Source organism: Capsicum annuum, chromosome 3, assembly GCF_002878395.1.
Source record: "Capsicum annuum cultivar UCD-10X-F1 chromosome 3, UCD10Xv1.1, whole genome shotgun sequence".
NCBI lineage: Eukaryota > Viridiplantae > Streptophyta > Magnoliopsida > Solanales > Solanaceae > Capsicum > Capsicum annuum.
In genome coordinates this window covers 101148343-101164937 of record NC_061113.1, presented here as the reverse complement: position 1 = coordinate 101164937, position 16595 = coordinate 101148343, and the positions used below count along the sequence as shown (strand labels likewise).

General features: G+C 36.0%; 1 protein-coding gene across 12 annotated transcripts in view; it reads right to left on the bottom strand.

The window, feature by feature from the left end:
* The window catches only part of LOC107863625, a 44969-nt gene that overhangs the window by 11356 nt on the left and 17018 nt on the right, over window positions 1-16595 (bottom strand). For 4 of the 12 annotated variants that reach the window (XM_016709635.2, XM_016709639.2, XM_047408209.1 and 1 more), the window contains 8 exons: window positions 15773-15901; window positions 15601-15645; window positions 14274-14350; window positions 13610-13706; window positions 13436-13525; window positions 13276-13326; window positions 11631-11696; window positions 3855-4166 (listed from right to left, as the gene is read on the bottom strand). In XM_016709635.2, coding sequence (XP_016565121.1) covers window positions 4014-4166; window positions 11631-11696; window positions 13276-13326; window positions 13436-13525; window positions 13610-13706; window positions 14274-14350; window positions 15601-15645; window positions 15773-15901 — 708 coding nt within the window. In that variant the 3' untranslated portion in view covers window positions 3855-4013. Of the gene's footprint in view, window positions 1-3002; window positions 3262-3854; window positions 4167-11630; window positions 11697-11794; window positions 11948-11979; window positions 12040-13275; window positions 13327-13435; window positions 13526-13609; window positions 13707-14273; window positions 14351-15600; window positions 15646-15772; window positions 15902-16595 lie in introns of those variants that run through there. The other 8 variants (XR_007052975.1, XR_007052976.1, XR_007052979.1 and 5 more) reach the window with 6 other exon arrangements.

Below are 16595 nucleotides of genomic sequence, written 5' to 3'. Positions count from 1 at the left end.
TTGGAGTTGTAAAGATGGAGCATCTGTCAAGGATGAATTCATACCATGCAGCACCGCTATTAACATAGGGAAGAAGCACAACAAATTATCAAGACTTTCAAGTTCATTCATATTCATAATCTTGAATTAACATGCATCTTATTCATTCATTCATATTCATTTCACCTGGTTTAGTACTTCTGATTAATTTTGATAGAGTGGTTGTATTTTTGTTGATTTGAAGTATTGAGTGTGATTGAGTTGCCTTATATTTCTGTGATTGTGATTTAACTATTAGTCTAGTTGTGGTCTTTCAGTTGGCAGTTTTATTGAACTATGTTGGGTTTTGAAAGATTATAAATGGTTTTCGTCATCATTTTGAATTAGGGTCGAATGAAGATGTTGAGTACATGTGTTTTAGTATTCACGCTTATTTATTTCTATGCTTTACATGCAGGTAATGAATCAATGATCCCTGATCGTTGATTCAGACCCCACTAGGTGGGAATACACTGGGTTTGTTGTTGTTGTTGTTAGATCGTTGTACCTTGTAAATATCATTCTTGGGTTGATTCCTTTGGCAATGCAGTTAAGACATGTCACTATTACTTTCTTGTGTTTTTACTTTGTATTTTATTATTATCTGAGTTTTAGATTGGCTTAACTACCACGAATGATGGGATAGGTGTCACCATGATAAAAGTTTTGAATTGTAAAAATATAAAAGTGAATAGAGAAAGTAATTAGAAAAGAAAAAATAAAAGTGAATATACAGCTGAAGATTACACTTAGAAAATACTACAACTTTCAATAGAAACTACTAAATTTTGGAGCCATGCTAGCACGACCACTGATATCTAGTCAATTATAAAGAATGTTGTGGAAAAATAATACAAGGTTGTAGGAAACCAAAAAAGTTGTAAAAACCATAAAGGGCAGTCAAAATTTTATAGGTTTATGAATAAAAAAATATTCAAATATATATAGAAAATATAAAATTTAAATTTTGTGCATTATTAATGTACAAAATATTCTACACTATCAGGTAAACTTAATTTCCTATTGCAGTTTATCCAATTTTTTTTTTGTTAATTTTTAGGTAAAAATTGAATAACCTGCAATAACAGATCAAGTTTACCTGATAGTGTAGAATATTTTGTAGACAATACACAAAACATAAACTCAAAAATATATTATAACACACTCCCACATGTTTATTAATTGTTGAATTATTAACATCATGTCTTACGATTATATATTGTTGTTTGCAACAAACTTACTATGATCGATTTTAATATTATTCTCTCTAAGTTTTATTTTGTAATTCGAGGGTGTTACGAGCGTATTTTTTTTTAACATAGAAAGATTTAGACTTGATATCCAACAAAGAAAGATTTTATGGATCTTCTTAAAGTATTTGATTATCAAGAAAAATGAGTCTTGATATCTTTGTGAATATTCCATGAGTTATGAAATTTTTGAGATGTCTCTTTAAAGAAAAATATTAGGATTCAGTAGCCTCCAAGCTAATGTTTAGGGTAGAGTATCCAAGAAATCCTAACTGAAACTGGGCTCCTCTTGTAGAATCTCACAAAATTTTGATGTCCATAAATGCCCCTACTTCAAGATTGTCGTAGTGTAGGCTTGAAAAACTCATAGACAAAACTTGAAGTACTCACAAAAATGGGGCTTCCATCTTTTCGCTTTTTATAGCTCCAAATTTGTAAATCTGATTTGAAGAGAAGAGAAAAAAGACAGATTTGGTCCCATTGGGCATACTGATTTGTATGCAATAAATTTTATTGTGATAGAAAATTTTGTAATCACAAATAAAATATATTGATAAACAATGTACAATTCCGTATGTTCCTTTGACTCTTCTCTGTGATTTGTTTTTGTGGTTCAAGAGTCGTTAGTAACGTATTTCTCTAATGTATAAAGATTTGAATTTGTTTCTCTAATGTATGAAGATTTGAATTTGTTATTTATGAAAGGAGAGTTCTGTGCATCTTGTTGAAATATTTGATTATCAATAAGAGAAAGTCTTAATCTCTTTGTGAATATTTCATGCGTTTATTAAATTCTCGAGATGTCAGCTCAAGAGATTTATTACCCTTTAAATAGGTGAGATTTGAAATATAAAGTTGTGTTGTCTCTAAGTTTAGGGTTTAGATAGAGTAACCTTAAAGAACCCCTAGTAAAATTTCGATATATACAAACATCTCTTAATTCAAGGCTTGTCGGAGTGTAAACTTGACGAAACTCAAGGCGAGACTTAAAATAATTTCATCTTGTGTAGTTTGTGACTCCATCTCTATTGATTATTCGTAGGTTAAATTTACTTTACTTTCCGTACCTTAATTTTTAACTTAATAGGGGTTTAAAGTTAATAGAAACAGCGATGCAGTAAACAGTGGTTCCGAAAAAGAGTGTAAAAGGAAGTAGCGAATTAAATTTTACCGAAATTAGATTCTATAATGAAAAGATCTCTGATATTTGACCAAAATTTCAAGATAATGATCCAAGTTGCAAATGAAATTTATTATGTAACCCGTTGGTCTAAATAATGACATTCACTTGCTAGCATCTATAATTTACAAATTAACAAAAATTACAATCATTTCACAACTTAACGTACTATAACTATTTAAAATCTCAATTTTTTTTAATAATTACATAAATTTCTGCTTTTACTTTACAACTCAGATATCTCCATGTAAAATTCAGTGATATATCCGTATAAAACTAAGTGATGTATCCGGAAGAAGGCGACACATCCGTGGGGACTAAATCGAGAATTTTTAGTAATTTTGAAAAAAGTTCGGATATGGAGTAATTAGCTCCAAAAAGATTAAAATTTATGTAACTTTTACAAATTAAATTAAACGGCCAAGTGAAAATTAGTTAAGATTAAATAAAAATACTACCCAAAATACTTGGATGAAAATTAAATTTCGGCTAATGCCAATTTCTCTTTTGATTTTGATGCTAATCAGAACATATGAATATGGTGGATTACTTACTCGACTGTTAGGCAGACTGCATGGCAAAATTCTGCGAAGCTCCATTTCTCAGTGTTGCTAAAATGACTCTTGTAGCAATTTTCTATCATTGGACCAATATTATCACTCTGCTCACCATTTGCTGCAAAAAACGAAAGAAAATATTACAAAATAGCCTTATTCCCCTTTACACTAGCAAAAAAATCCTTCAATGACGTGAAAAAATAGTTGTAAAGAGAGAGAGAGATGGACCAAATTTCTTGAGGGATTGCCCCATACTCTGCAAATATTAGGAAAGACAAAAAAAAAAAGTGAAGGAGAAACGATCAAGAACAAAGAGTTATATATTAAGACAGATGTGCTATTAATGTGAAACGAGACTTGAAATGGAGGAGTATATCTAGAGCATGAAGTAAAAACTCTTCTATGTCCAAATTGATACATACGAGTTTTGGTAGCCAAGGAAGGAATGTTTCATCATTACTCATGATTTTAGAGAACCAAAAGACGACGTATGCCAAACTTGAATGGACTAAACTTTTGCCTCTAAAGAAGAATCTACTAATTTCTTTTTCAATTGATAATATAACAATTTAGTTTTTCATTCTTGATACGTTTTTTTTGTCTTGAAAAACTTCGTTTATATAGCTGACCTTACATTCAGCAGCACATGCATCTATTGACCTTCCTATGAGAAAAGTGTTTACAAGAATTCTTAACACATTGACTATTGCATGCCAATAGGATAAATGGGTTATGGGAGATCCAACCATAATTATATCACGCCAAAATCAATTCTTCCAACGTCGGTCTCTTTGGCTTTTTGATGTATTCGACCAATTCGTTCTTCCTAATCGTAGTATAGGTACCAACTGTCCAACCACTATCTCTTATTGCATTCAAACTGCCAAATATATGCTTAATTTTACAGAATAGCAACTATCTGTGGAAATCACCATAGCCTACTTTCATTGAACTCTTTGAGAATTAGAATATAAAATTACACGTGTACAACTTTCTGCACAGCAAAACTTAGCCGAGCAAGCTATTCCAGTGTTGTTTAAGAATCTCATATGCCCTGAAGCAAGGGACTGCCTGCAGTTCAGTGTGCCCATTTAAAGAATCCTGCGTTACAATACCCAGCCTCACCAATGTACTTATGGCTTTGTCTACAGGCATTTCTACCTGCACATAATGCATGAGTGTTAAGATGGAAAAATATATAGCGGAGAGTGAGACCCTTGTATTTTTTCCGGTTTGTCATAGCCCAGTCCCTCTACGACACAAAGTTTCATTTAAACACTTGTAAGTGTTCAAAACTAATATTTTAAGTCCCTCTAGACTGACATGGCTAACACATTGGATTCACGTCACTTATCAAATTAAAAAAAATTAAAGTATGAAAACAAATATGAACAAATAAAAATTTTAAAGGTCAAAATTGAACTTATTGTGGGAAATCCCCTGCATCTCATTCTTCCCCATTTGTTCACTATCCTAAACAACAAGGTCATTCCAAGTTAAAAGACATGGATACAATAGAAGCATAGCCAACTTGTTGGCTCAACAAATTCTCCTCATCTCATTCACTCAAGTTAATATCCAACAATTTGTCCATTTCCTCAAGAACATCATAGGTCATTCTCTTCAACCTAATTCCTCCATACTTTTCAATTTCAGGAACAATCAACACCAACTGCTTCAATCAACTGAATTCAACATGGACAAACACATAATTTTGGACACACTTTTCGACATGTCAACACCCCCAAACATAAAATTGGAGTTTTTAGAGGAAAGAAGAGAATTTGGGATGGTAGTTGATACGAGCCAAATGGCCATCATAGCTTTAGATGACACTATGCAAAGCCAACACATGAAGAATTCGGGTGTGGTCACATTGAGGGAACGGGGACATGCATGGGAGACCCACTTTGAGTCCACAATAGATCAATTCCGTGTGTGGAAGGTTGCTTGGGAGCTTGCCTTGATGAGACACCCGATAGTCCAAGTGATGAGAAAGTGTGAAGGCCAAAAATAACACAAGGAAATGCATATGTTGAAGTGTGAAGAAGAGCTCTCTGAACACTCCATGACCGCCCCTCTCATTAAGGGTGTTATGGTCATTTTTATGCCCCTCTCTTACACTCCATAGGTGCCCTTCTCATTAATGTTAGAGATGTGGAGGCAAACTCTTGAGTCTAAAGGGTTCAGGGTGAGCAGAAGCAAGACAGAGCATGTGGAATGTAAGTTTAATGACGTGAGGCGGGAGAACGAGGTAGTAGTGAAGCTGGAAGCACAGGAGGTATGTAAGAGGGATAAGTTCAAGTATCTCGGGTCCGTGATCCAGAGTAACGGTGAGATTGACGAGGATGTCTCGCACCGTATTGGGGCGGGATGGATGAAGTGGAAACTCGCGTCGGGGGTGCTGTGTGATAAGAAGGTGCCGCCCAAGCTTAAAGGCAAATTCTATAGGGTGGTAGTCCGTCCGGCCTTGCTGTATGGAGCGCAGTGTTGGCCAGTTAAGAACTCCCACATCCAAAAAATGAAGGTGGCAGAAATGCGGATGTTGCGCTGGATGTGTGGACTGACTCGAGGGGATAGAGTTCGGAATGAGACTATCCGGGAGAAGGTTGGTGTGACTTCAGTGGAGTGTAAGATGCGGGAAGCACGATTGAGATGGTTCGGACACGTGAAGAGGAGGGGCATGGATGCCCCGGTCCGTAGGTGTGAGAGGCTAGCGTTGGATGGTTTTAGGCGGGGTAGGGGTAGGCCGAAGAAGTACTGGGGTGAGGTGATTAGGCGGGACATGGAACAGTTACAGCTCACCGAGGACATGACCCTAGATAGGAAGGTCTGGAAGACGCGAATTACGGCAGAAGAGTAGGGCCAGATTGGGTCGCTAGTGTAGGGAATTACTTGGTGGGGGTTTTTTTATTTTTTATTTTTTATTCCCGTTATGATTCCGTATTCAGTGTTCCATGCTTATTACGAATCTGTGTGCTTTCCTCTGCTTTCCTCTGTTTTATATTCCTTATGGGTGCCGTATTTATGTTATGTCATCTGCTTCTGTGCTTTACTATGTGTTTGTGTGATATCTTCTGCCTTGAGCCGGGGGTCTTTCGGAAACAGCCTTTCTACTTCATCAGAGGTAGAGGTATGGACTGCGTACATCTTACCCCCCCAAACCCCACTAAGTGGGAATACACTGGGTTTGTTGTTGTTGTTGTTGTTGTAATAGGCTATAAGTAGAACATTTTAGGGTTATTTCATTTAGTTGATTATTGATATGGAATATAGAAAGAACAAGTCTTCTCTCTAGAGAGAGAGTGAAACCGTAACTAGGGCATAACAAGTGTGGATTCACTTGTGTTGCAATTTGGCTTAAAAACGTTGGTGCTTGAGGAGATTGATGTCCCTCTTGTGTCTACGTAAGAGTTTGGTGTTTGTTATTACGGGATTTAGGGGTCTTGACGATACACGTCTTTAGGTTTTGTAATCTCTTTATGTCAAACTATCTATCTTTACATTATTGCATTTTTGTTATCTTGTCTCGGTTTTGTGTGTTGTGGCCTAAGCTAGTTGTTCAACTTGTTCTCGGTTTTGTCTTGTGTTGTTGGTTGTTTTTAGTGCTTCATAATCAATTCCGTATCATTTGGCATCAGAGCAAGGATTGATTTCGTTCCCAAAACATCAATCTTGGGCTTGCTATCTTGAAAAAAAAAAAGTGTAGAAAACTAAAAATCTAAAAGAAACACATTCTGTCCCTTTTTTGGCCCTTGGCCGAAACTTTGGTCTTGAATTTTTATGTGTTGTGTGTTCTAGTATTAGATCCTTGTTTCCTAACACTAGAAGAGGTGTCCAAATTCGAAAATCTCACAAAAAAGAGTGTGTCACGTTTTTGGAGTCTTGGCTGAAATTTGAGTCTTAGATTTAGGAGATTTTTGTTTGTTTTGTTTGTTTCTAGTGTTAGATTCTTACTCCCTAACACTAAGTGAGTCTAGATCTTGGATTTGAGCTTAATCGGGGTAGTTTTGACATATTCACCATTGTTGAGTTGAAGGTTGAAGAAACTAGAAAGGTGAATCACAAAATTTTGGATTGTTGTTGAGGATTGGTGGCTTGAAAATGTGTTGTTGTAGAGCTCAACGTGTGCAAAAAGAAACAAAAATTATCAAATTCAGAGATCATTTGGTTTGGATTCAATTTTTGAGTGTTCTTGTTGTTCTTCATGTATTGTTGAGCAAGAATACTTAAAGAGGTGCGGTTTGATCTTAACAAAGTGGAAAAAGGTGTGGTCCCTTGTTAGTCTTGAAAGCATATCCCAAGAAAATACAAAAGAAGAAAGGGAACAAAAAGGCTTTCAAAAGTCTTGTTTACCAAAAGGGAGTAAGCGCATCTTCCAATACAAACAAAAGAGGAAGGGGGGAAGACTTTCTAAAGGGTGTTTTGCCGAAAAGGTGAAAGGAAAGTAAAGCCTTTTTTGAATATTGAAAAAGGCTCCAAGTCTTGTGTTTTCCCTCCCAAGGCTGAGTTCCACTCTTCCAATTGAAGATTGATCAAATAAAAATTGAAGACAAGAAAATTTTTCAAACTTTCAACACCAATCCAAGGCTGCCACGTCATCACTCATCAAGAACCACCCCTTAGGCTCAAATTTCAGATTTCTTAGTTTTTTTTCTTGTGCCTTTAGTTTCATTTATTGATTCTAGTACTAATTGACAAGCTAGTAATCACAAACTAGGTTGTAAGTTAGTTTTGAGTCCGTTTTTATTCATGTTTGCGTTTCTTGTGTGCTTTTTATCTTTTTGATTCGTGGTAGTTTCTTCGCTCAAGTCCGAACAAGATTTCTTTGAGTCTTCAAACGAAAATCTATTCTAGGCAAGAGTAGAACTCATCCCTCAACTTCTCACGGATTACAAGCCAACTTTCAACACTTGTGAAGCCAAGTGTGAGGTATCCAAAGGAAAGAAGAGTGTGGTGAGGATACTTTTGAGCTAACTTGTGTGTTGTTTTTGTTGCTGTTTTTTTATTAGGTACCATGGATAATAATGCTTTCAAGGACCCTTTTGAAGAATTCAAATGGAACCTTGAAAGGCTATGCCAAATTTTTAGTTCCCCGAATCCAATTCCTCCATTTAGTCATACTGACTTGGATCATCTTGAAGCTATCACACATGACATTGAACGACGAGAAAGGGAGTGGGTGCCGTGCAAAGGAGTTGGAAACCAAATGCCCTCCTCATATGAGTTACAAGGTAAAAATGCTATCTCCAACACTCCTCCAATTTTAAAACGTTGTGATGTGGCTAGTAGTAGCCAAGTGCATGTAGTTGGTGGTTTGCCTAAAGGAGGATTGCATAAGCCTTCCCATTGTGATACTCTTAGTATTGCTAGGTTGCAAGAAGATCCAATTCTTGTTGTAAGCAAGCAAGCACTAGTTGATCCTATAGATGACAAAATTGATTCTTCTCGTAAAAATGATTTGTGTCCATCTAGTGCTAGCACTTGTGACTTGAATAAGGTTCCATTGCCATGTAATGGGAGTATTCACACACTAGTTAACCCTTGTGAAAAACAAGGTGAGTCTAAGTTGGCATGTGAGTTGCCGACAACTAGTGAGGGTGTATGTAATGATCAACTTACTCATGAACATAGTTCACTACTTGAGCATGTGTATGATGTGTTTGATGAGGCTCAAGTTAGTGATGATGTTGATAGAATTGATCACGAGATTGGAGATGATTCTTTGAGCATATTGAGTGATGAAAGCCTTATTATTAGTTTTGCTCATAGAAATCATGTAAGTGAAAATGTTGGTCCAAGGGATAGGAGTGAACCCGTGAGCTTGTCTTATGGTAAAGATTCTAGTGTTTGTTTGGCTCATAGGGAAAATCTTGTGCTTGAAACATCTTTGAAACTTGATAATGATATTTTAGAGAGTGAAGAACTTGTTTGTTCCAAATCTACCTGCGGGATAGATCACTCTCTCTTTAGGTATAATATCTTGTTTGAAAATGGTATTAGCACTCCTAATATACCTAGTGGTGAGAATGATGTTGGAGGTATAGCTTTTCTTGAAGGCTATATAGCCTGTATGCTAACCCGCTATGGTGTGACAACATTCCTTCTAAAGATGGAAATCTCTTCTTCGAAGATGAGAGCTAAGTTACTGGGACTCTTCACTTTCGATACCGCACCCTTGTCGACACGACATGGGTGTGGGTGCGGGATCCGTACCCGATATGGTCAACCGATTTTGGGTACTTTGACCAAAATCGACTGGGAAAGTCCGGACAGATTTAAGAAATTCTATAATCAAAATAAAAGCTAAGGTGAAATTGAAGAAAATGGAATGCTTGTATACAAAAATTTCTATGTTATTGCTTTTTTTTAATCTCCTTTCAGGATTTTCTTCTTGAAAAATATTTTCTTCTTAAGTTTTCCACATAATATCTCAAAATTTATGTTTTATAACTCTATTTTTAGACATTTAAATTATTTTTCGCCAAATACCCGCACCTGTATCCATCCCTAGTTCCATATCCCCGAATCTTTAAATTGAGACAGTGAAGGATCCGACCTCTAGATCCATACCCGTATCGGACATCCGCACCCGAGTCCGAGCAACTTAGGATGAGAGTACTCTTAAGGGTAGGAAATGTTTAGTCTTGGAAAGGAATAACCGATTTGGTGATGAAAGCTTTTATTTGCTTGAATATTTAAGACACAAATTAGGTGATTGTTCCTTGAAAATTGACTCGAGAGCAAAAGTGTCATTGTCTCCTTGGGGTAATGCTTCTAAATGTGCATCCTTGCTTGACACACTTGTGCTTAGGTTGAGTGAATTCCAACTTGTGGATGCCAAGTTGTCTATTTGTTTGAAAGGAAGAATGTGTATGTGCTTAAATGCTTTGTCTTCATCCATGTATGCCTTTACACTTGATTCCTTTCTATACTACCTCTTTGCTTATGATGACATCCATGATAGTTTTGGATTGGCTTTTGTGGAGGTAGGATATTTGTTGGTTGGTCCACTTATTTGAGTGACATTGCTATATGTTTTCCGTGAACTTCAACTTCAATTGAGACACAATTCTTGGTGTGGACTACTAAAGAAATGAAGGAACACTTGTGTCTTATGGCTCATATGATGAAGGTATTCTTACATTTGGAAATTGATGATGCCGTTATGACCTTGGTAGTTTCATTATCTCTTGGTGATTGTCATAGCCACTTCCTTTGTAACAAATTCACTAAGTTTTTCACTTCCTTTGTAACAAATTCACTAAGTTTTTCACGTTAAGAACAAAGGATTCGTGGTTATATTTCAAGTGTGTACCACCTTGACATGATGATGTTACTTGTTACACGAACCCTAACCTTCATGCCATGAGGTTGCTGTGCTTGTTTGTCCTTTCTTTGATTTTGCAATGTATGGATTGGAGGTCGAATCCTTTTTAAGAAGGGGAGGATGATACGAGTCAAATGGCCATCATAGCTTTAGATGACATTATGCAAGGCCAACACATGAAGAATCTGGGTGTGGTCACATTGAGGAAATGGGGACACGCATGGGAGACATACTTTGAGTCCACAATAGATCAATTTTGTATGTGTAAGGTTGCTTGGGAGCTTGCCTTGATGAGACACCGAATAGTCCAAGTGATGAATAATAAGTGTGAAGGCCAAAAATAACACAAGGGATTGTATATGTTTGAAGTGTGAAGAAGAGCTCTTTGAACACTCCATGACCGCCCCTCTCATTAAGGGTGTTATGGTCATTTTTATGCCCCTCCCTTACACTACATAGGCGCCCTTCTCATTAAGTGTAGCTTGGTCATTTGTCTTCATCTTGTAATAGACTATAAGTAGAGCATTTTAGGGTTATTTCATTTAGTTGATTATTGATAGGAATATTGAAAGAACAAGTGTTCTCCCTAGAGAAAGAGTGAAACCGTAACTAGGGCATAACAAGTGTGGATTCACTTGTGTTGCAATTCGGCTTAGAAACGTTGGTGCTTGACGTCCCTCTTGTGTCTACGTAAGAGTTTGGTGTTTGTTATTATGGGATTTAGGGGTCTTGACGTTTGATACACGTCTTGGTTCTTAGGTTTAGTAATCTCTTTATGTCAAATTATTATCTTTACATTATTGCATCTTTGTTATCTTGTCTCGGTTTTGTGTGTTGTAGCCGAAGCTAGTTGTTCAACTTGTTCTCGATTTTTTCTTGTGTTGTTGGCTGTTTTTAGTGCTTCGAAATCGATCCGCATCAGCAGTGAGGGGGTTTCATGATGGGATCGACGGGTGGGGAGACAAAGAAGAAGAAGATGGGAGGATTTGCGGAATTTCTTCTTTTTCTTTTTGTTTTATCATTTTTTTTTTCTTTTTTAGTCAAAATATTACTTTCACGGGTTTTTAAACTACACACTTTATACAACTCGGCAAACCAAATGCCACATAAGCTTTGATCAATGGTTGGAAGGACTTAAAATACTAGTATTGAACACATACAAGTGTGTAAATGGAACTTTGTGTAGTAGAGGGTCAGAATGACAAACTGGAACCACTATAGAGGTCTCAGGTATAAGGGACTCTGGGCCATTCCACCAAAAATACAAGTACAACGTAAATCAATCACCAAGCTACCTTTTCTTCCAATAGATCATAAACAAACTTCTCACATCTAGCTCCAATATTTCTAGCACAACTTTCCTGCATTCAAATTATTGACAAGATCTCAAATGGTTAAATTGTACAGAAGTTTGTAACAATTGGACATATTTGCTTTAGTGTCAACTACAAGTACGTGCCTACACCTTCAAGGCCTTTCACTTGTAAAGCTAAGGAGCTACAAGGATTTGGATTACTTGTGATGAGTGGGAAGCATCAATATGCCTACTAACTTCTTTATCATTTTTCTTCAACTGTAAATAAAACTTTTGTCCACTAACTTGCTTCATAACCTTCAGAGGAAAGAAAATATTATTCCACTAACCTTTTTTCAAAGCGGCAACCAAATTCATAACATGACACTTCATCCTATCAACATGTTCTCCTATATGTAATTCATGTACAGCTAAATGATATGCAAGTGGAAGAGAAGAAGATCAATCAAAACCAAAATGCACCCGAAGTGCAATACTTCCATTTTTCACATATTGGTGTTCTGTAAAAATCCTTATTGATTATGCCATTTAAAGGAAATCATGGAATCCAGAAATTCAACAAGGCTTTAAAACATTACATCAGAAGAATGAAGAACAAAAGAGAAAAAACAGAGAGCACCACTAGGAGATGTGCATTGTTCAAGAAGTGATCACAGCACTTGAAACCACCATATTGGGCAGCTTTTCTTAATTGCTTTCATGCCTTTTGGGCAGGCAACTCTTCAGGATTCTAGATTCATTCAAGTTCCAATAAGAATAGGAAGAAGACTTCATTAGACATTAAGGTTTCATGAGTATGAGATTAGTCCCCGCTGAACTCTTATAATTCACTAGAACCCAATTTCCAAGATTTCCTTGCCTAGGCATATTTGTCAAGGATCACCCATTTGGATTCATTAAAAAGGAAAACATCAAACAGATTAAGTTTTTGCTGCAGTGGAGAGAACAGTGAGAAATACAAAATAGAAGGTGAAGGTAAAAGTGGGTATATTTGTTTTCTGTTGCTATTGCAATTTAACAGTAATATTCTTAGAATTTTATTTCCAATGAATGCAGCAAAGGGTAGATAATATCAAAAGTGGGAACGCCGCTAGGTAGTGAGGCTTTGACTGTTAGAGCTATAAACTGCAGTTTTAAATACCTGTAGGGGCATATAATGATGGGGGGGAAATAAAAAAGGGCAGCTCGGTGAACTAAAAGCTCCCGCTATGCGCAGGGTCTGGGAAGGGCCAGACTACATTATATATGAAGGAAGAATATGAAAAAATTTAAAAAGGAAGTCCAAATCAGCTACTGCTTTTTGTAGCTTAGGCTATTGCGGTGGTGTGGGTTAGGTTATATATTGGTCAATCCTAAGAAGTGAAATAATCTGGAAAGAAAAGAGCAAGTAGAAAAAATGAAGCACACAGAAAAATAAAGTTATAAAAATTCTGTGCTTGTTATTTTCCCTTAAGTGCACTGTGTCCTGGTAGCTGTAAAGAAAAGAAAACCTTAGAATGCATTTTAAATAATTATAACAAGATTTTATTAATAGAGACAAAACAAAGATCACTAAAAAGCAAATAGTACAACAATTAACAAGGAGAACATAGTGCTCTATGGGTATTGATAAGATCAAGGAAAACCTGGCTGTTTCCTGTCAGCAGGACTGCATATGCCAAAATGGCTTCTTTGTACTGCAAGAAGAGAAGAATACAAGAATCAGGTGCCTGTATGTGTCCTCAGGAAACCAATACCTTCACTTGTGCAGACGAAACGGATACAAGTGTTAGAGACTTCTGTTACCTGCTGTTGTTCAGAAGCATCCAGGAGAAAGTAAATAGAACCAAAGCCACTTGCTATTGTTTTCTCATTAAGCGTCCTATTGACCAGAAGCTAAATATAGCTAAAATAAATGAGTAGGCATAAAATTTTTCGAACTTCATAAAAATAAATGGAGAATGAAAGTGATGGACTCACTTGATATCTATCCCAAGTTTGCTTGTAGCCCAAGACCACACGGCTCACATATATAACAAGAGCACTGACTGCAACCACGTCTAAAAGTATTGCGGATCTGTAATCAGATCATCAAGTTACTTTGTACAATTGAAGCACACAGAATAATCAGACTAATTGTGTTTACAATAATTTTACTACCAAACAAAAACAATTATACTAAAGAAACCATGACTAACTAGTTGGAGGATGATGCAAGTTTGATTTGACCGCACAAGTTTGAGAATCTTGAAGTGTCAAAATCATGTGCACAGTGACCTAACAATTCTAACTCTAAACCAAAACCAGACTGAGGTACCAATAGAATATTATAGTCACAAAAATAAGATAAGCTTCAAATAAGCATGTTGGATATGATTTTACTAAAGTACGAAGATAAGTAAAACTCAGAATAGCAAATTTGGCGAGCACACTTAGTTTAAGAACCATGCTAAGGAAAAGAGAAGGGGTTGGATGACTGCAGTGCCTTAAAAGTACTCTCTGTCTCTCTTTATAAGAGAATTTTGAGTTGGTTAGGGGGATTAAAGAAAAGACGATGCCCTAACAAGACATTGTGCATTATTTTGGCAACTGCGTCATGGACTAAAAGAGGTGTAGAGATCATGAAAAGGTTGACCAATCATACAGTGAAAATATATTTTCGAACTTGTAGTTTATGAAGTACGCCAGAAGTCCAAGAACCGAGGCAATGTCCAGGCGTACCTACAAACAAAAGTGAAGTACTTCTTCAGGAAAAGCAGTGAATTATTAAAAAACCGTACCCCTGCACTCAATACACTAGAAAACCACCATGAAATAATTGTCACAATTAGTATTAAGAGTGAGCATTCTCAGTCAACTAACTGAACGAAAATAGCTAAATCTTCTTCAAATGCAAATAAGATCGACATGGTAAAAGCTATGACAATTGTATTTGTTCCACAAGTAGTTTGTGATCTAAATATAGATAATATTGTCCTCTTCTAAGGTTTCCTTCTAATATTTGACCTCTAGAAGTTCCAAAAATAAAGACATAATTAAGCAAATAAAAGTAATGACATTTTCAAGATTTTAGATGAGATGGACAAAAAATTTAACAAAGGTATTGAAGTATAATGAAGTCCTTTTTCAAACTCAACACCCTCCATCAAAAAATATTTTCACATGCCTGGCCCGAGGAAAAAAAACAGACTTGCATGTGAGAATGCGTATACAATGCATGCATGGGATTAATTAAACCATTAAACAATTAGAATGTTCCATGTCTTCGGCTATGAGAAAGAAAAAGACTTCAATAAGCAGGAATAGTGGCTAATCTGATACAGCTTAGCAGAAAAAGACTTCTACTAGGAACTCCACCTTGAGTTTTGTATGATATGCCTTTCTTATATTTGATTTACTGATTACATTAGGCACTATTGTTTTCCTAATGTGCTTATGTCTTTCATTTATTTATCCAATTCAAAGATGTGCTGAATTATATATATTTCATTCACCTTTCTTTAAATTTCTGCCCAGATAAATGTCATAAGATGGCATAGAAATCATGTCAGATCAATACTTGGAAACCAACTAAGTTACAGATTGTGATAAGCAAATTAGGAAATGTATATAGGCCTTATGATATGCAATTAAACATCCATTCTGAGTATTGGTTATCAAACTTATCAAGCACTCATTGGTCTGTAGCATATATTAAGCCCAAAACCAGCATGCCTGCTTGCCTAACCTTACAATATTACAATTTTCAAAGTTCCTTTATGTTTAATATAAGATTTCGGCAAATTAATACAACACTTGAAATTGGCTTAACAAATAAATCAAAAAGCGGCATTAATGCAGACACAGCTAAAATGATGAACACCATTGTCAGAGTCTCCACGAGCAAAGTGTAGAAAATTTATTTTTCCTATACTGGAATGATGTTAGTGTTGAGTCTCCCTTTGGAATAAAAATTCAATTTCAGCTCATACCGAGTCTAGTATGCGGAAAGACAACTTCTTGTGTGGAAAAACAACCTACAGAGAGTAACAAACATAATGAGCTGAAGTACATACTGCAGCAAAATGTGGAGGAGAACAAATTCTATCATAAACTTCAAGTAATTTAATAGTTGATCAAGTATATTCCATGTTAAGGATTTACTGGTAGATCTGGAATGGGGATTTTCTCGTAGATCTTCAGCTGTAAGGAGGGAAACTCAGGTTTATCGGCGTCACCTCCTTCACAAGTTACCTTGATGTATAGCAAAATCAACTCTTGGTAAGCTGGTTCCTATCAGAAGCAACCATCACATTATATGAGGATGCAGATCCTGAGAATAAGGTTTTCTAGCAAAAGATGAATATATAAGTATTTAAATGTTTGCTTTGACAGTTTACTCGACTATGAACAGTTTTAAAGGCATAAGTACTCTCAAGGGCGCAGCATTCCATTGCTATTTCTAGAGATAGGGGTATTCAATACACAGTAACATGGGAGAAGCTACAGTTGCAATGAATTATTTGAAGAACTACAGTCAGACGTAATATTTGCTAACCATGCCAAAAAAAATGTAATGTTCATGATGAAAGGATATAGATATAACTCAAGGCAAAAAAATGTGCAGTTTTAAGAAGGGGAAATAGAAGAGAAAAGAATGAATTGCAGTTGGATAGGTGTTATAAAAGAATTGAGCTTATAAAAAATATATAAGACAATAGGTAAGGGAATCTCGAAAGAAAAGAAAAAAGGAAGACTAATGGAAACAGAATAAATTTTTTTTATAAAGGTAAAGTTGTATTCTTCGGCATTGAGGATATGCTGGCAACCTCCAAAAAATTACAGTGGCAATGAGTCCTACTTACAAAGAACCTAGGAAATCTACTTACTGACCTGCTTCATCTATACCCTCTTCTTTACACCACAAATACAAAGTACTAATGCAACAATCTTTGACTCTCTGCATGGGGTTAGTAATATTCTCAAA